The sequence below is a fragment of the Anabrus simplex genome, chromosome 3 (genome assembly GCF_040414725.1).
Source record: "Anabrus simplex isolate iqAnaSimp1 chromosome 3, ASM4041472v1, whole genome shotgun sequence".
Taxonomy (NCBI): Eukaryota; Metazoa; Arthropoda; class Insecta; order Orthoptera; family Tettigoniidae; genus Anabrus; species Anabrus simplex.
In genome coordinates, this window is record NC_090267.1 from 237891220 (window position 1) to 237912767 (window position 21548).

General features: G+C 38.4%; 1 protein-coding gene across 2 annotated transcripts in view; it reads left to right on the forward strand.

Moving 5' to 3' along the window:
• The first annotated feature begins 6655 nt into the window (after positions 1-6655).
• Positions 6656-21548, forward strand: part of LOC136866189 (protein inturned) — a 313810-nt gene continuing 298917 nt past the window's right edge. For both annotated transcript variants that reach the window (XM_068226644.1, XM_068226645.1), the window contains exons 1-2: positions 6656-7121; positions 13600-13760. In XM_068226644.1, coding sequence (XP_068082745.1) covers positions 6928-7121; positions 13600-13760 — 355 coding nt within the window. In that variant the 5' untranslated portion in view covers positions 6656-6927. The remainder of the gene's footprint in view (positions 7122-13599; positions 13761-21548) is intronic.

A 21548-nucleotide genomic window follows, 5' to 3' on the forward strand; every position in this document is an offset into this window, starting at 1 on the left:
TGGGTTGGGATATAGTACAATATCTGAAGTACTTATTTGATTATTGTTTGGTCGGAGGAGCTATACCAGATGAATGGAGAGTTGCTATAGTAGCCCCTGTGTATAAAGGAAATGGTGATAGACATAAAGCTGAAAATTACAGGCCAGTAAGTTTGACATGCATTGTATGTAAGCTTTGGGAAGGCATTCTTTCTGATTGTATTAGATATGTTTGTAAAATTAATAATTGGTTCGATAGAAGGCAGTTCGGTTTTAGGAAAGGTTATTCCACTGAAGCTCAACTTGTAGGATTCCAGCAAGATATAGCAGATATCTTGGACTTTGGAGGTCAAATGTACTGTATCGCGATTGACCTGTCTAAAGCATTTGATAGGGTGGATCATGGGAGACTACTGGCAAAAATGAGTGTAATTGGACTAGACAAAAGAGTGACTGAATGGGTTTCTATATTTCTAGAAAATAGATCACAGAGAATTAGAGTAGGTGAAGCTTTATCTGACCCTGTAATAATTAAGAGGGGAATTCCTCAAGGCAGTATTATCGGACCTTTATGTTTTCTTGTATATATAAATGATATGTGTAAAGGAGTGGAATCGGAGGTAAGGCTTTTTGCGGATGATGTTATTCTCTATAGAGTGATAAATAAGTTACAAGATTGTGAGCAACTGCAACGTGACTTCGAAAATGTTGTGAGATGGACAGCAGGCAATGGTATGTTGATAAACGGGGTTAAAAGTCAGGTTGTGAGTTTCACAAATAGGAAAAGTCCTCTCAGTTTTAATTACTGCGTTGATGGGGTGAAAGTTCCTTTTGGGTATCATTGTAAGTATCTAGGTGTTAATATAAGGAAAGATCTTCATTGGGGTAATAACATAAATGGGATTGTAAACAAAGGGTACCGATCTCTGCACATGGTTATGAGGGTGTTTAGGGGTTGTAGTAAGGATGTAAAGGAGATTGCATATAAGTCTCTGGTAAGACCCCAACTAGAGTGTGGTTCCAGTGTATGGGACCCTCACCAGGATTACCTGATTCAAGAACTGAAAAAAGTCCAAAGAAAAGCAGCTCGATTTGTTCTGGGTGATTTCCGACAAAAGAGTAGCGTTACAAAAATATTGCAATGTTTGGGTTGGAAAGAATTGAGAGAAAGAAGAAGAGCTGCTCGACTAAGTGGTATATTCCGAGCTCTCAGCGGAGAGGTGGCGTGGAATGACATTAGTAGACGAATAAGTTTGAATGGCGTTTATAAAATTAGGAAAGATCACAATATGAAAATAAAGTTGGAATTCAAGAGGACAAACTGGGGCAAATATTCATTTATAGGAAGGGGAGTTAGGGATTGGAATAACTTACCAAGGGAGATGTTCAATAAATTTCCAATTTCTTTGAAATAATTTAGGAAAAGGCTAGGAAAGCAACAGATAGGGAATCTGCCACCTTGGCGACTGCCCTAAATGCAGATCAGTATTGATTGATTGATTGATTGATTGATTGATTGATTGATTGATTGATTGATTGATTGATTTCATTCGGAAGAAAAAAACGAACTCATGAACATAAATGGAATACAAATTATTATGATTATGATTATTATTATTATTATTATTATTATTATTATTATTATTATTATTATTATTATTATTATTATTATTATTATTATTATTATTATTATTAATATTTCGAATACTCTAATGACCCTATATCCGTTCCGTGTTAAGGCCCTTCTTGTTTTACTTAAGGCGAGTGCATATTTCGAACTGAACTGACATATTCGTCTATTGCTACCGGCTAAAGATCGTTGTTTCCATGTCCATTAAATTTTTTCAACCTCAACGTCGAGTTGGGAGGAATTTTATACGACTGAATTTCATTACTCATGTATATACACAAATTCTCCTTCAAACACTTTCACATGGTGTTATCAACGTATGTAACATTGTCCAACAAATGAAATTTTTTTAACATCGTCGCAATTCCAATAGAACAAAGATGGCGGAGAGCTCAGTCATAGTGTAAAGTGTGTGTCAAGGCTAACTCGTAAATCTGCAAGATAAACAGCAACTAAGTGCCGTTCGCGACCTAATCTCCATAGTTTTAATAATCACCGTCCAATACTGACAAAAATCATGACGCTACGGGATGTAGTTCAAAAGGTATCGGCAATTGAAGATGCGATGCAGCATTTTCGCGCCCAACTCAAGGAGGCGACCAGCAGCGCCAACCGGGATGAGAAACTACAGCGGCTGGAGGAGGAGTTCTGTGCGTTTCAAGAGAAAGTGTCTGGTGAACTGAAAGACATAAAAAACAATATTTTAAAAATAGAAGAAAAGCTGGACGAGCAAAGAGAACGGATGGACGAAGCGGAACAATACAGCCGCCGAAACTGTCTAATTTTGCATGGCGTCCCGGAAGCACCAGGTGAAAACGTGTACGCTAAAGTATTATCAACTATTAAAGAAAAACTGGATATTGAGCTTAATATGTCAGACATTGACCGTTGCCATCGCCTAGGTGATCCGAAGCGAACAACGGCTGATGTGGTTGCCACGGGTAAACGCCCACTGATTATTAAGTTCCTGCGGTACCAGGATCGTGACCGCATTTGGAGGGCTAAACGTCGGCTAAAAGGCACGCACCTTCTCCTGACGGAATCGCTCACGGGTACCAGGAAAAACATTTTAAATCGTGCACGAGATCACTTTGGCCTAAATCGTGTCTGGAGCCAGGACGGTCGCATTGTTGTGCTATGTGACAATGGACGAAAGGTGTTAATTACAACAATGGTACAACTTGTTAGTTTAATGTAAAACACGAGTGAGCATTGATACGGACTCATTAATGAGATGGCATTAATGGATAATGTTGTAGTTTTAAGTAAATGTGCGTGTATGTGTGTGAGTGAATGTGATTGTGCCCCTGGAAGTACTTGTGGTGAAAACAAGGTGAGTAAGCAGAAGTCTTTTCTAGATAATGGCTAGTCACAATACAAGTGCTATTTCTACCGATTGTAGTAACCTTGATGTCAGTGACCCGCTCCCACCCCTTTCCCAGTCGCCCCCCTCACCCTACCCTTCAGCAGCGTCAGCGGGAAACATTCTCAGGGAAAGTCTTTCAAGATATCGGCGAGCCCTACAGTGTTGTCATATTAACGCGCAATCGTTAATGGCTCACATTGACGAAATACAATCCCTCTTTCATGATAGTAATACCTTGCACTGCATATGTGTAACTGAGACTTGGTTACAACCCTCACTTAACTCAGGTCTGGTTGAATTAAATAACATGACTTTACATCGTCTAGACCGAAGAAAACGTATAGGGGGAGGGTGTGCTATATACTGTCGTAATGATCTCAAAAGTAAAATAGTGGCTACTTCAGACCAGACGATTCCCAATCGACCTGAGTTTATGTTTATAGAAGTTTTGGCTAACAATCAAAAAGTACTGATCGGAGTAGTTTACAAACCCCCAGACGTAAGACATATATCGGGCCTTGAAATTTGCTTAGCAAAGTTAATTCCACTGTACGAAAATATAATTATACTTGGAGATTTTAATACAAATCTGCTGACTGCGACAATCGACTCATTACATTTACAAAATATGTTCTTTAGCTTAGACCTGAACATCCTACATCTAAATGCTACTAACCATCTACATACAGTAAACCGGACGACTCATACTTTGATTGAGTTGATCATAACTAACAATACTTAGAAAGTTTTAAATCACGGACAGCTTGCAGTGCCAGGTATTTCTACCCATGATCTAATATATGTCTGCTATTCATTAAAGATGCCAAAATATGAAACTAAATATATAACACGCAGGGATATAAAAAATCTGGACAAGGAAAGAATACGACACGAAGCATATTATCTGCCGTGGAACGATATTTTACACATGGATGATATTGACGTAAAAATAAATAAACTATCTGATCTGGTGTTAGAACTGTATGACAGATTTGCTCCCAAGAAAGAGATCCGGGTGACTCGACCACCTTCTCCGTGGCTGACTAGTGAGATTAAATCAGAAATGGCAAAGCGTGATTCATGGTACAGAAGGTTTAAACGAACGGGTAATGCTAATGACTTTGAAAATTACCGCGTTCTCCGCAACAGGGTTAAACAGTTCATCAGAAACAGTAAATATAAACACATATGTCAAGTATCGAAATGCAAGAACTGGACAGAAATATGGAAACAATTACGAACGATGGGTATAGGTCGAACGTTATCAAAGCAGGCGCTGAATGTATCCCTTGATGACTTAAATTTACACTTCACGTCGGCCGAATCCACTGTAAGAGCAAATAATAATAATAATAATAATAATAATAATAATAATAATAATAATAATAATAATAATAATAATAATAATAATAATAATAATAATAATAATAATAATAATAATAATCATTTTATGCCAATTCAAGATACATTTGTGTTTAAAGAGGTTGGTATAAATGACGTAAAACGAGTTATGTATTCTCTCAGATCAGATGCTGCTGGACACGATGGCATACCTCTGTCTTTCTACAAATATATCATTGGTGCCATCCTGCCGATCGTAACACACATTATTAACTACTGTTTAACCCAAGGAATTTTCCCTACGGCGTGGAAGGATGCCCTCGTCATCCCAATCCCAAAAAAGGATGGACCCAGTATTCCTTCAGATTACCGACCAGTTTCTATCCTACCACCCCTGTCCAAAGTGCTGGAACGCCTGGTACATGAGCAAATCCTTACGTACTTACATAAATATGCTTTACTCGACTCTTACCAATCAGGCTTTAAGAAAAAACATAGTACCATGACAGCTCTGCTGAAAGTGACAGATGACATTAGATATGCAATGGACAACAAACAAGTGACAATACTTACTCTTTTAGATTTCAGTAGCGCATTTGATACTGTCGATCCTAGGTTGCTTCTTTCCAAATTACAGTCCTTAAACTTTAGCCAGAAAGTGCTGGAATTTTTCTATTCTTACCTCACAAACCGCCGGCAGTGTGTGGTTGCAAATAATAATAAATCAACGTGGCGAACAAAAGATATTGGTGTTCCACAAGGGTCAGTCCTAGGCCCTCTCCTATTCACTTTATATATAAATGATATCACCAGATCAATTAAGCACTGCAAGTACCATCTTTATGCTGATGATCTGCAAATTTATTACCACACTAGAACTAATAATATACAACAAGCAATATGTAATGTAAACGCTGACCTTGAGCAAATAGATAGCTATGCAATTAAAAACAACCTTAAATTAAATCCCCATAAAACGCAAGCCATTATCATCGGTACATCAAAGAATCTTCACATTTTAAAACAAAATTGCATTCCTCCCGTAACTTTAAATAGTACTGTTATACCTTATTGTGAATCAGTTTCTAACCTTGGTGTTATTATAACGGAAACTCTAAACTGGTCAGCGCAAGTTAAGAATATCTGCAAAAAGGTTTAGTGTGGCTTGCACCCCTTAAAACGTTTCAGAAATGTATTCCCTCGATCACTAAAAATTCAACTTGTTCGGTCATTATTATTTCCCTTTTTTGACTACTGTGGTGTAATTCTTACGGATATAACAAAAGAATTAATCTTGAATCTACAACGCACTCAAAATGCTTATCTTAGATATGCTATGGATTTACGGTATGACGCTCGAGTTTCTCCCTACTATAAACAATTATCTTGGTTACGACTAGACGACAGGCGTAAACTACATGCAAATACTCTTATGTACCAGGTACTTTCGGAAGACATCCCTGCTTATCTCTCCAGCAATTTTCGTCACCTTGGTTCTTTACATCTCCATGATACTCGCTCAGTGTCCCTCCTAGAAATACCTGTCCACCAAACAACCACATACCATCGGTCATTTACTATCACCGCTTCGGGATGGTGGAATGCTCTTCCCAAAGACATCAAGGATGCTGCATCAAAAAGTATATTTAAAACCTCCTACCAGCAGTTCCTCGTTAAGTGCTTCCAGCAAGGTACAGTACCTGTATGAGTGGAACGAGTGATTGTGTGTGAAAATGATATGAGATTATTGCACAATAAAATAAATATTGGTTTAATATAATAATTTAAATTAAATTAAAAACATCCACATTGTATTTACGAAGTAGAAGTAGTCTAAACATAGCTAGTAGTAAGTACAGTATTTAACTTAGATCTAGTCTTGCAAGGATACAATTAGTTAAATTTTCATTTAGTATTTTTATTAAGCTTATTAGTATTTTTACATTCTTATTTCTTTTGTTGTGTATTGATTTTTTTTGTTTTCTTTTTCCTCAAACCTGTATTATGTAGGCAGTTACTTTTTCTTTCATTCTTCTTTGCATGTATATATTCATATTTTTGTCTTAAAATTTAGTGTTATTTGTAATTCTTAGTATTTTAAGTTAATGTCATTGTATGGAATAATAATAATAATAATAATAATATGTGTGTGGTTAAGTGTAAGAAAGGGCCAAGAGTCCTAACTTCGCCACAGAAAATAAAGGCTTATCTATCTATGCGCTCGTGCGTTGCGTTGCGCACCCCAGTGAATATACCTATAAAGTCACACATACTTTTTATGTGTTTTGAAGTAGGGATTGTATACATATCTGGTACACATTGCAGTTGAGACACTACTTTGAGATGAATGTCCTTAACATGCCGTATAGGACTACTTATTTGACACTACATCACCGCCGTCTCAATCCTATATAAACGGCGGTGCGCTACATAATTATCCTCTTTGCTCCTTGCATCACGTATTGTGTACTCGTTGCATATGATATGACGTTTATGAATTTTGTTTATATACAATAGCACGTGTTTTATTCTCCTGTCAGGGATTTGCAGTGTCATTTGATGAAATGTGAAAGAACTCTGTATATGATAGTGTTAATACAAATGAATTGCAATGAACGACAATGGTGAGAACCAGGCTCTTTTGATGAAAGACTTAGGACCCAGGAATAAGCCCTATCGTGGAGATGGCGGGTCAAGTTCTGGAGAAGATTCTTGTAGCCACTCGGACGATTGGTGGGGTTCGGGGACAGGAAGTGGCTCAAGTTGTAGTTCTTCGTACTGTTCGGGATCATTTTCTGATCAAGGGTTCGTATATATTTTGATATTTCCCTGTAGTGACACTACAGTTAATTCTTTTAGTGTATTGAGGTTCACTTGATCAAGTTCTTAAAAAAATCATTATCAAGCATGATAGCTATGATGCGCTGCTTTTTCTTTTAATTTTCTGTAACCACTAATATTTGATCAGCGTCTTATAATTAAACATAGCATTTAACATGTCATCCATGTAGGTCTACTGATGACTGATATGGTGCTCTGATAAATGAACACCTACTGCAGTTTCCTCTCAGACCTTAGATATTTTAAATATTTTTTAATGTGTTCCAGAAATCCTGGATCAATACTTGCGATTCTTCCTAAAATTCAGTTTATTGTTCTTGAACAGTATAAGTAATAGGAAAGATCAAACAAGTGACAAGTTAAGCCATATCAAAATTTAGGAAAATGAATAAGAACACCATAAGGTAATGGCTTTGCTTGCGAGACCTAGTGGTTATAGTGCACATCTTCTGGTATGGGGTATATCAAAATTGTGATTTTCATTGACCTGTTTCAGTCTCATCCTTGGCTCTGATAATATGAAAGTTACTGAGGTATGAGCGATGCTAGTAATATCATTCTTTCTGCAGCCAGTCTTGGTCTGGTCGTGTGTGCATTTCAGGAGGCTTGGCAACTGATATGTATTAGCATTACTTCACAACTCATTTCTCTACTATGCCTCTGCAGTGACGCCTAGGCCATACATGAGAGCTGATGGTGTAGCTGTTGAGGATCTTATTAGGTTGTAGGCTGAATACTCAACATACATACCATAAGGTGCCTAGCAGTTTTTGTTGGTTACCACATGCTTCCTGACAGCCTGCCACCTAGTACTCAAAATTAAGAAAAGCAAATGTAATATACCCTCAAACAACAGCAGTTATGTCCACCATCTGTAAATCGGTGCCTAAACAGTGTGAATTGTGCTTCATGAAACAGGGTTTCCATTTTGAACAAACTTCATGACCTGAGCTTTCAGTTTTTTGGGTAATGCAATTTTTCTCCCACACTGTAGTAACTTAGATGTTAGCTTTCTGTGTTTTACATAAACACAGTAAATACATTCATTCATTCATTCATTCATTCATTCTAGACTGTTACGCCTTTCAGCATTCAGTCTGCAAGTCTCTACGAGTTAACTAAGTGCCTTCACAATCCTCTGTTTGCAGCTAACTCTGTGGTCTCGTTTACTTCCATACCTAGGATAAGCACAATAATCAGTGAGCATCGGAAGAGGAACCAGTAGAAAAGGAGAGAAGGACATTAAAAAAAAAACACACACAAAAGGAATTTAATGAGAAGCTCTGTATTAGTACTTTTATCATTCTGTTTTTTCTGAATTGATATAGATTTGATGCTGTTGTTATGAAACTTAAAAGTCATCTTTGTAATATACACTTACTGGTGTCCTGAATTTTATAGTATTTTTTTTTGGAAAATGTGAAAATTATGGTGCTGTGAAGGATTAGTGACAGTTGCTATGGTTATTATAAACAAGTCTTTTATATTCTTTGAAGATTGAAGTTTCCTTATACGGTGAATATTTTAAAATTATGATATTTTATACACTTTATATGTATTTTATCTATATCATGAAGAACTTGGCATATTACCTATTTGTTATTGTTCTGTATATTATCTAAAATTAACTTTATGTGGAATACATAACCTCTCCTGGCATTGAAAAGGACAGTGAAATGGACAAAGATTGGAAGAAGAAAAATACTTTTAGATGTGCTACCTGGAATGTACAAGGTATCTCACACAAAGATGACCAGCTGGACGACATTCTCGCAAAAAAAGACATTTTAACTGCGGCAATTTCAGAAACAAAAGAAAGCTTCAGGGATCAAAAGAGACAGTAAATTATTTACAGTTTTACAGTGGGGTTGACGGAGATACTAGAGCACAGGCGGGTGTACTGCTCATGGTACACAAAAGATTAAGATCAACAATTGATAACTACACTTTTTGGAATGAAAGGATTATCCAATTAAGACTAAAACTATTCAGGGGTTATCTTACTGTTATAGGGGTATACGCTCCAGTGGAGGGCAATTCAAACGAAAGTGATGGGTTCTATAATGATCTGCAAAAGATAGTCAATAAAATTAACAAACAAGATATGCTACTATTACTGGGAGACTTCAATGCCAGAGTTGGTAATGAGAAAATTCAGAATCACATCGGAATCCACGGAGAAACAACCCGTAATAACAATGGAACGAAATTAATAGATTTCACTGTCTTCAATCAGTTAAAGATTATGAACACAATGTTCCCACACAAGGACACCCACAAGTATACGTGGTCTGCACGAAATCAGAAATCAATTATAGATTATATAATTTGTAATAGTAAATTGGCAGATTTAGTCTTGGATACAAGAGTCTATCGAGGCCCTGAATTGGAAACTGATCACTATCTATTAGTAGCACCTATTCGTCTGAAGGCTAGATGGTATAAAAGAAACACACAAACAACACAAGAAATTAAAACTTCTTATAAGGTTAACCTATTAAGAGGCCCCAGTATAAAATGGCTGTACCAGAACAGACTTAACGAACTTGCACAGATGAGACCAGTTAGTGACAATGTGGAAATGGAGTGGTCTAATTTGTGTTCAATTTTAAAGCAGTCTGCTTTTGAGAGTTTGGGAGTTAAGAAAAAATGGCAGAGGAAAAAGGGTTTAAGAATCTGGGATGAAGAGATTGAAAAGGTTATTTCAGACAAAAGAAATGCGTATAAAAATTTTTTGTCAACTGGCAAATTAGAAGATAAAATAGAGTATCACCACAAGAGAGCAATAGCAAAAAGGGAAGTGCGGAAAAAGCACAGAAAGAGTTGGGAAAACTTTGTTTCACAACTGGAGACTGATATAATAAGACCACAACCACAGACCTATAAAATACTCAAGAAACTAAATAATGATGTAAAAGAAGACATACGCATTAATGCAATACCTCTAACGGAGTGGCTCATTTATTTTTGGAACCTTTGGAGAGGTTCAAATATTGAGCCATTTCTTCTGCCAACATCTCTTAACAAGTCTTCGGAAATCATTACACTCGAAGAACTGGAGCTAATACTCAGAAAACTTAGAAATGGAAAAGCATCTGGAGAAGATTCAATAAATGCAGAATTATTCAAGTATTCCAGTGACATCTTCAAGCAAAGATTTCTCAAATTCATCAATTTAATTTGGAATGGCAACAGACCACCAGAGAATTGGCAAAAAGCTATAGTTATTCCTCTTCATAAGAAGGGCAGTGTGAAAGATTGTGGAAATTACAGAGGGATAAGTATACTCAACTCAGGTTACAAAATTTACTCAAATATTGTCAGAGAAAAATTATTCAGGTATTATGAAAATGTGATTGGAAATGAACAACATGGATTTCGAAAGGGACGCTCATGTGTTGATGCTTACTTTACCTTGAAAATCTCAGTCGAAAAACGCAGGGAATTTAACTTGGAAACTCACATAGCATTTGTTGATTTTAAGAAAGCCTTTGACCTAGTTAATAGGAACAGACTTCTTAATATCTTAGCAGAAGATAATGTCCCACAACAGTTAATAGATAACATATACAACATGTACAGTGACAACCTTATTGCAATAAAGTTAGGTAATCATCAGACTGAATGGAAACCGATCAGCAGAGGTGTGAGACAAGGTTGTGGACTTTCTCCTTTGTTGTTCATAATCTATATGAACAACATAATACAGGAATGGAGGCATGAAAGGCATGGATCAATCCCAGTCAGCAGATATCTCACACATCTAGATGCCATACTCTTTGCTGATGATGTTGCATTGGTAGCATCATCAGAAGATGATCTTCAGTGGTCAGTATTTAATCTCCAGAAAGTCTCTTCAAAATTCGACATGATCATTTCACCACAAAAGAGCAAAATAATGGCCTTTAAGGGGAAGGACCCTATCCCAAGTAAAATCTGTTTAGATAATAAAATTTTGGAAAGAGTCAACGAATTCAATTATCTGGGATACAATTTATTTTACCAAGGGGAAATTGATATCTCTGCAAAAATAACCAAATTTACCAGAACAACAGGAATCATAAATCATATCATGAAGCCATCTTGTCCAAAAACACACTCGCTTACGTCTTTATAACACTTTAGCCAGACCAACGCTTTGCTACGGCAGTGAGGCATGGACAATAAGAACTCAAGACATTTCCAGAATTACAGCACGTGAAATGACATTCATGTGCAGAACAACAGGCTATACGAAATGGGATCGTATAAGAAATGAAGATGTGCTTAAGGGACTGAATGTGAAATCAGTAATCAATTACATCTAAGATTACCAAGAAAACTGGAAATGTCATGTTCAAAGGATGGAATCTGGAAGACTACCAAAGGAGATCCTACGCTATCAACCAAGAGGACAGAGATCTATAGGACGTCCAATGAAGCGATGGAAAGAAAATGCAAGACCGTAACAGGCCACATGGCCCAGTACTTGGAAGGATGATGATGATTATGACATAACCTCTCCTGCCCAAACACCAACCTCACCTTCCCGAGATGAAAAAACCTGTTCCCAGCCCTGTTGACAGAGTCATGGCGGTATAACCGTTACATCCATTATGGAGGAAATGCTGTGATTTCAGCTAGTCCATTAGCTGAGAGGTGGCAGCCCCACCAATGGTCTTACTTCCTTCAGGCTAGCAACCCGTCGGAAGGACATTTGATTGCTTTCAAGTCTTGCAAAAAGTAAAATGCAAGACCGTAACGGGTCACATGGCCCAATACTTGGAAGGAAGATGATGATGAAAAAACACAAAAGGACAAGGACACTTTTTGCTATCTTCAGACACTGACATCTTCAAATAGATAGGCTCTCTCCTCATCACTCCCAGTTCAAGAATCTATTTTAAGAGTATGCAGTTCCTCACAATTGATACACATAATTAGATGAACAATATGTCAAAAATAAAGTCTGGGCGTGCGACCATGGAGCGCTCGGCTGAGTCCTGGCATTGCTTTCACTTGTCCAGGCTCCTCACTTCCATCTATCCTATGCGACCTCCCTTGGTCAACTCTTTAACATAATTAGAAATTATGACTTTTGGAATAACGTTTTTAAAAAGAGTCTCAGTGTCTGTAATGCTTATCACGGTGATGAAATAAGGTAAAGAATGTAATTAGCCCGTGGGGTTAAAGCTCAGAAATGTTTAAAGATCACATGCCTTTCTTCCCTAATGCTGAAAGTAAACTTGAGTTATTTTGTGGTGATTTTGAATGCTGTTTTTTACTCTAATTTACTGAATTTTTGGGAAAAAAGAGAGGTATTTTTGAAATGTTGTTTTGAACTGTTAATGTGATCTGTCTTTCACTTGTTGATAAAATATTTTAACATACAGTAACTTACTATATAAAAATTACTTTGCAGAGTTAATTCAATTGAAAAAGTCAGTCTAATTTGAAACAATAGAATGTTACATTCTTGATTTTGGGGAAGCATTACCCCTTTTCTACACTCGCAACATGTTTATAAGTATTGCCACTGGGCCCTGTTTGATGTATTTCAGAATGACCTCAAACACTTATGTGGCTGCAGAGTGATTATTCTCTTTGTTTCTTTCTTAAAATTCATCAGTTTGCAGAACAACAGTTCATCATTAAGGTCTCCCTTGGTAATCTCAGTGACATCTCTCACACAGAGGGTAATTAGATATCCCAAGGTCAAATACAAGATGGTCTACCGTATCTTTATCATACACGGCACAATACGTAACATGCAGTCATCACAATGGACACGGTAATAGATCTTTGCCTCTGAGGCACAGAATAACTCACGGCTTGACCAAAGTCGGATAAAAATGAAGATTACAAACCGCCCATCATGGTGGCCAGTGGACTCTTATCCAAGTGCCTGGGCATTAGAATATACTATTTTTTCAGTAACACTAAATTTATGTTCTATATTAAATTATTTAAACTTTAATTACTGGTACAATGTTTAGGTAATCCTTATGTTGTCCAGTTCCTTGGCTGAATGGTTATTGCAGTGGTCTTCAGTTCAGTTCATAGGGACACGGGTTTGATAACGGCCAGGCCAAGAATTTTAACTGCGTTTGATTAATTCCTGTACCTCTGCGGCTGGGTGTTTGTGATCATTTTAATAGACACCTTAATTTATACACTACTGACCACCACAGAAATACGCAATAGTGAATATGTAAGGTTGGCATCAAAACAGATATCCAGCCATAACAAAAGGGCTTAATCTATATTAGTGCCAATCTCACATAACTGGGAAAAAGAACAGGGAATAATAATAATACCTTAAGTGGTTACAGTGATTTGTATGTTTCATCTTTGCCTCCTTTTTCAAACTTATCACTTCCCTTGATGTGTAATTCCCAAAGAATTCCATCTGTCAAACTGTCAAATATTCATCATTTACTGATTTTTATTTCTCTTTGAATAGGTCTGTTCAAGAATGGGAGTCAGAAGTGAACCCTCGTGGAGATTTATTCTACATACAGTCAGTACCCCCAGCTGACCCTTTGAGTGACACAGATATAAAAATAGAACCACGTTTATTGGAAGGTCCCAGTCCACTGCAAGATGGCCATCGAAGCACAGGTGGTAAGAGAGCAGGTTTTAAGAGTTCACATGTCAAAACTTTGAATTACTTGAATATTGTTGTTCTGGATGTATTTCTAAAAGAAATTCACATTATGCCTGCATAATTGATAGAAAAGGTTGAATTTGCTACTTATCAGTCTTGAAAATTAGGAGGATTTGGGTTCATTATAGATAGGACTAGCTGATGTACCCATGCTTCGCTACGGGATTCTCAGAAAGACTGACTAGGTGGTTTTCCTAACTGAATTCAACATAGGTCATTACAAAAACGTCAGTAGGAATGTAGCGATTGAGAGCAATGTTATCATATAAAATACTCAATCAAATGAAAAACCGCACACTTTCTCACTTTCAACGAACAGTACTGAGGTGCCGATACAACAGTCCAAAGTTCCAGAGCTGGAAAAACCAGGTTGCAGACTGCCGTGAACACTCTTCTGTCATTATTCCGTTAAATATGCACACTACTCATTCCAATCAGTGCCTCAGAGTAGGGACTGAATAGCTCGAATACTATGATGAACCAGTGTGTTACGTACCAGTAATATCATAAAATGTATGAACCAGAGGAATGGCATGCTAAAGAAGAAAGATATCTAACTCTGTCGGTGCGACGTCAAGCAAATTTAAAAAATACTCGGTACGCTGCAGTAATCCTATCTATTGGGGATGAGTGGAAACAGAAGACAAAAAGCACATCAAAACAAACAATGGTCAATGTAATGTTATTGTTGATAAAGTTTGAGCTTTCTATATTGCAGGCCTTCACATTAGTTTTCTTTCGACTCTGTGATATTAATCAATCAATATCAATCAGTCAATACTGATCTGCATTTAGGGCAGTCGCCCAGGTGGCAGATTCCCTATCTGTTGCTTTCCTAGCCTTTTCCTAAATGATTTCAGAGAAATTGGAAATTTATTGAACGTCTCCCTTGGTAAGTTATTCCAATCCCTAACTCCCCTTCCTATAAATGAATATTTGCCCCAGTTTGTCCTCTTGAATTCCAACTTCATCTTCATATTGTGATCTTTCCTACTTTTATAAACGCCACTCAAACTTATTCGTTTACTAATGTCACTCCACGTCATCTCTCCAGTGACAGCTCGGAACATACCATACGTCAACTTCAATACGGAAGCAAAATGAGAATAGTTCCTTGTAACATACCACTTAGTCGAGCAGCTCTTCTTCTTTCTCTCAATTCTTTCCAACCCAAACTTTGCATCATTTTTGTAACGCTACTCTTTTGTCGGAAATCACCCAGAACAAATCGAGCTGCTTTTCTTTGGATTTTTTCCAGTTCTTGAATCAGGTAATCCTGGTGAGGGTCCCATACACTGGAACCTTACTCTAGTTGGGGTCTTACCAGAGACTTATATGCCCTCTCCTTTACATCCTTACTACAACCCCTAAACACCCTCATAACCATGTGCAGAGATCTGTACCCTTTATTTACAATCCCATTTATGTGATTACCCCAATGAAGATCTATCCTTATATTAACTCCCAGACACTTACAATGATCCCCAAAAGGAACCTTCACCCCCTCAATGCAGTAATTAAAACTGAGAGGACTTTTCCTATTTGTGAATCTCACAACCTGACTTTTAACCCCGTTTATCAACATACCATTGCCTGCTGTCCATCTCACAACATTTTCGAGGTCACGTTGCAGTTGCTCACAATCTTGTAACTTATTTACCACTCTATAGAGAATAACATCATCCGCAAAAAACCTTACCTCCGATTCCACTCCTTTACTCATATCATTTATATATATAAGAAAACATAAAGGTCCGATAATACTGCCTTAAGGAATTCCCCTCTTAATTATTACAGGGTCAGATAAAGCTTCACCTACTCTAATTATCTGAGAACTATTTTCTAGAAATATAGCAGCCCATTCAGTCACTCTTTTGTCTAGTCCAATTGCACTCATTTTTGCTTGCAGTCTCCCATGATCCATCCTATCAAATGCTTTAGACAGGTCAATCGCGATACAGTCCATTTGACCTCCAGAATCCAAGATATCTGCTATATCTTGCAAGAATCCTACAAGTTGAGCTTCAGTGGAATAACCTTTCCTAAAACCGAACTGCCTTCTATCGAACCAATTATTAATTTTACAAACATATCTAATATAATCAGAAAGAATGCCTTTCCAAAGCTTACATACAATGCATGTCAAACTTACTGGCCTGTAATTTTCAGCTTTATGTCTATCACCCTTTCCTTTATACACAGGGGCTACTATAGCAACTCTCCATTCATCTGGTATAGCTCCTCCGACCAAACAATAATCAAATAAGTACTTCAGATATGGTACTATATCCCAACCCATTGTCTTTAGTACACTGACTGACAGAGCAAATGCAACACCAAGAAGAAGTGGTCAGAACTTTATGCCAAGTGCAGGGTAGACTGACGTCACTGAGGTATGCTCATGATGTGAAATGCGCCGCTGTGCTGCGCACGTAGCGAATGATAAATGGGACACGGCGTTGGCGAATGGCCCACTTCGTACCGTGATATCTCAGCCGACAGTCATTGTAGAACGTGTTGTCGTGTGCCACAGGACACGTGTATAGCTAAGAATGCCAGGCCGCCGTCAACGGAGGCATTTCCAGCAGACAGACGACTTTACGAGGGGTATGGTGATCGGGCTGAGAAGGGCAGGTTGGTCGCTTCGTCAAATCGCAGCCGATACCCATAGGGATGTGTCCACGGTGCAGCGCCTGTGGCGAAGATGGTTGGCGCAGGGACATGTGGCACGTGCGAGGGGTCCAGGCGCAGCCCGAGTGACGTCAGCACGCGAGGATCGGCGCATCCGCCGCCAAGCGGTGGCAGCCCCGCACGCCACGTCAACCGCCATTTTTCAGCATGTGCAAGACACCCTGGCTGTTCCAATATCGACCAGAACAATTTCCCGTCGATTGGTTGAAGGAGGCCTGCACTCCCGGCGTCCGCTCAGAAGACTACCATTGACTCCACAGCATAGACGTGCACGCCTGGCATGGTGCCGGGCTAGAGCGACTTGGATGAGGGAATGGTGGAACGTCGTGTTCTCCGATGAGTCACGCTTCTGTTCTGTCAGTGATAGTCACCGCAGACGAGTGTGGCGTCGGCGTGGAGAAAGGTCAAATCCGGCAGTAACTGTGGAGCGCCCTACCGCTAGACAACGCGGCATCATGGTTTGGGGTGCTATTGCGTATGATTCCACGTCACCTCTAGTGCGTATTCAAGGCACGTTAAATGCCCACCGCTACGTGCAGCATGTGCTGCGGCCGGTGGCACTCCCGTACCTTCAGGGGCTGCCCAATGCTCTGTTTCAGCAGGATAATGCCCGCCCACACACTGCTCGCATCTCCCAACAGGCTGTACGAGGTGTACAGATGCTTCTGTGGCCAGCGTACTCTCCAGATCTCTCACCAATCGAACACGTGTGGGATCTCATTGGACGCCGTTTGCAAACTCTGCCCCAGCCTCGTACAGACGACCAACTGTGGCAAATGGTTGACAGAGAATGGAGAACCATCCCTCAGGACACCATCCGCACTCTTATTGACTCTGTACCTCGACGTGTTTCTGCGTGCATCGCCGCTCGCGGTGGTCCTACATCCTACTGAGTCGATGCCGTGCGCATTGTGTAACCTGCATATCGGTTTGAAATAAACATCAATTATTCTTCCGTGCCGACTCTGTTTTTTCTCCAACTTTCATCCCTTTCGAACCACTCCTCCTTGGTGTTGCATTTGCTCTGTCAGTCAGTGTATATCCCCAGAAATCTGATCACTTCCAACTGCTTTTCTGGTTTTCAACTTTTGTATCTTATTGTAAATGTCATTGTTATCATATGTAAATTTTGTTACTTCTTTGGCCTTAGTCTCCTCCTCTATCTCGACATTATCCTTGTAACCAACAATCTTTACATACTGCTGACTGAATACTTCTGCCTTTTGAAGATCCTCACATACACACTCCCCTTGTTCATTAATTATTCCTGGAATGTCCTTCTTGGAACTTTTTTCTGCCTTAAAATACCTAAACATACCCTTCCATTTTTCACTAAAATTTGTATGACTGCCAATTATGCTTGCCATCATCTTATTCGTAGCTGCCTTCTTTGCTAGATTCAATTTTCTAGTAAGTTTCTTCAGTTTCTCCTTACTTCCACAACCATTTCTACTCTATTTCTTTCCAGTCTGCACCTCCTTCTTAGTCTCTTTATTTCTCTATTATAATAAGGTGGGTCTTTACCATTCCTAACCACCCTTAAAGGTACAAACCTGTTTTCGCATTCCTCAACAATTTCTTTAAATCCATCCCAAGTCTGTTTACATTTTTATTTACCATTTTCCACCGATCATAGTTACTTTTTAGAAACTGCCTCATGCCTGCTTTATCAGCCATATGGTACTGCCTAAAAGTCCTACTTTTAAGACCTTCCTTTCTATCACATTTATTTTTAACTACCACAAAAACAGCTTCATGATCACTAATACCATCTATTACTTCAGTTTCCCTATAGAGCTCATCTGGTTTTATCAGCACCACATCCAGGTAATTTTTCCCTCTGGTTGGTCTCAGTTCAACAGGGTGGTGAGTCTTGTTTAGCGTGCTGAGTGTGTGGTGTAAGAAGAAGAGTTGTGGACAAGTAAGATGGGTGTGATTCATGAAGTGGCACATTGTCATGATGGATGCTTCAGGAATTTTTTCTGCAGAAGTCTGGTCTTTTTCTCCTGTCATTTTCTATAAAATATCTCAAAACTTTGTGATAATACCAGTGGTTCACTACTTGATCCTTAGTTAGGAATTAATGGTGCACGATACTATCGATGTCACACTTTTTTCGGTCTCGGTAAATTTTTTCTGTGCCACTTCGTGTCTCCATGAATGTTTTCCGCAGTTTGAAGCTGGAGTGAATGTTGATATTCTGCTCGTAATATTCTGACATCTCAACAGTCTTATCACACTTGCAAATTTAAAAATGATGAAGATAACTAATTGTTTCAGAAATGTAGGGCCTACATCAAATGTTACTATACAGCACAACTTACTGGAAAATTCTAAAATTTGGCTTCAGCCTGCCAAGATGGCTGCTACCCAGGTAGACAGCCTGCAGATATTGGAGTGCCATATGGTCAGTATGATAACATCATAAGCCATATTCCTTGGCCTTCCTGACCAGGTCTGATTACTCTCACATCAGATCCTTAGTTGGTGTCATGAAACCTGTTTGGCCCAATGTTCACGGCTAAAATCCTTGGACAAGTCAGGTAACAAACACAGGGCCTTCAGGTAGATGACTAATATGCTACCCCTACAAAAGTTGAATAGTGAACAAATGTCATCAACAGATATTTTATGCGTTGAAGTTGTGGCTTTATACACTGACTGACAGAGCAAATGCAACACCAAGAAGGAGTGGTCAGAACTTTATGCCAATTGCAGGGTAGACTGACGTCACTGAGGTATGCTCATGATGTGAAATGCGCCGCTGTGCTGCGCACGTAGCGAACGATAAATGGGACGCGGCGTTGGCGAATGGCCCACTTCGTACCGTGATTTCTCAGCCGACAGTCATTGTAGAACGTGTTGTCATGTGCCACAGGATGATAGGAAAAACTTAAAACGGTCCACCTTTTCAATACAAAATGTTATATTTTATTTATAACATGTATTTGTACTTGGAACTAGTTTCGACGCTGTGTTTGCGTCATCATCAGCCAAAATGGGAAACAGGCAAGCATGTAGGCATTTATGTTACACAAGGCGTTACATTAAACAATACACATCTTACAAGGAGATAAAAACAGGGACGAATATAGAAAACAAATGAATCGTTGAGAAAACAAAAGTTATACAAATTAAAAATAACCTTAACCACACATCTTGCAGTGCGAAAGTGTTCTTCTTGAATGATTCCTGAATGTAAAACACACGCGCACACATTTCTGAGGAGCCAGCAGGCAGGACAAAGTAAAGTGAAACCTTAAGAGTTCTTCTGAGAAGAGTTCATCATTTTTCTATGTTCCGACTAACTAATGAAGTCTCCCTTGAGTTCCTGATAAACATACACAACAGGAAATTCTCCTTCACTCTCAACAATAGCTATAAAGAACAACGGTAAAATTTTAAATATTGCGCAGAGACGTGAAAGCATGATTTTGAACATGATATAACTCCTTCAGATAACCCAGTTTTTACACAAGGTGTTAAATTAATTAAAACATATCTTACGAGGAGATAAAAACAGGGACGAATGTGGAAACACATGCATCGTTGAGAAAGCAAAGTTATACATATTAAAAATAAGCTTAACCACACAACTTGCAGTGCGAAAATATTTGTCTTGAATGATTCCTGAATACAAAACGCACGCGCACACACTTCTAAAGAGCCAGCAGGCAGGAAAAAGTAAGGTGAAACCTTGAGAGTTCTTCTGAGAAGAGTTCATCATTCTTTCTATGATCTGACTAACTAATGAAGTCTCCCTTGAGTTCCTGATAAACATACACAACAGGAAAATTAAACAATACACATCTTACAAGGAGATAAAAACAGGGAAAGTTATACATATTAAAAATAACCTTAACCACATATCTTGTAGTGCGAAAATATTCGTCTTGAATGATTCCTGAATACAAAACACACGCGCACACATTTCTGAAGAGCCAGGAGGCAGGAAAAAGTAAAGTGAAACCTTAAGAGTTCTTCTGAGAAGAGTTCATCATTTTTTCTATGTTCCGACTAACTAATGAAGTCTCCCTTGAGTTCCTGATAAACATACACAACAGGAAATTCTCCTTTCGCACTACAAGATATGTGGTTAAGGTTATTTTTAATATGTATAACTTTCCCTGTTTTTATCTCCTTGTAAGATGTGTATTGTTTAATTTTCCTGTTGTGTATGTTTATCAGGAACTCAAGGGAGACTTCATTAGTTAGTCAGATCATAGAAAGAATGATGAACTCTTCTCAGAAGAACTCTCAAGGTTTCACCTTACTTTTTCCTGCCTGCTGGCTCTTTAGAAGTGTGTGCGCGTGCGTTTTGTATTCAGGAATCATTCAAGACAAATATTTTCGCACTGCAAGTTGTGTGGTTAAGCTTATTTTTAATATGTATAACTTTGCTTTCTCAACGATGCATGTGTTTCCACATTCGTCCCTGTTTTTATCTCTTCGTAAGATATGTTTTAATTAATTTAACACCTTGTGTAAAAACTGGGTTATCTGAAGGAGTTATATCATGTTCAAAATCATGCTTTCACATCTCTGCGCAATATTTAAAATTTTACCGTTGTTCTTTATAGCTACTGTTGAGAGTGAAGGAGAATTTCCTGTTGTGTATGTTTATCAGGAACTCAAGGGAGACTTCATTAGTTAGTCGGAACATAGAAAAATGATGAACTCTTCTCAGAAGAACTCTTAAGGTTTCACTTTACTTTGTCCTGCCTGCTGGCTCCTCAGAAATGTGTGCGCGTGTGTTTTACATTCAGGAATCATTCAAGAAGAACACTTTCGCACTGCAAGATGTGTGGTTAAGGTTATTTTTAATTTGTATAACTTTTGTTTTCTCAACGATTCATTTGTTTTCTATATTCGTCCCTGTTTTTATCTCCTTGTAAGATGTGTATTGTTTAATGTAACGCCTTGTGTAACATAAATGCCTACATGCTTGCCTGTTTCCCATTTTGGCTGATGATGACGCAAACACAGCGTCGAAACTAGTTCCAAGTACAAATACATGTTATAAATAAAATATAACATTTTGTATTGAAAAGGTG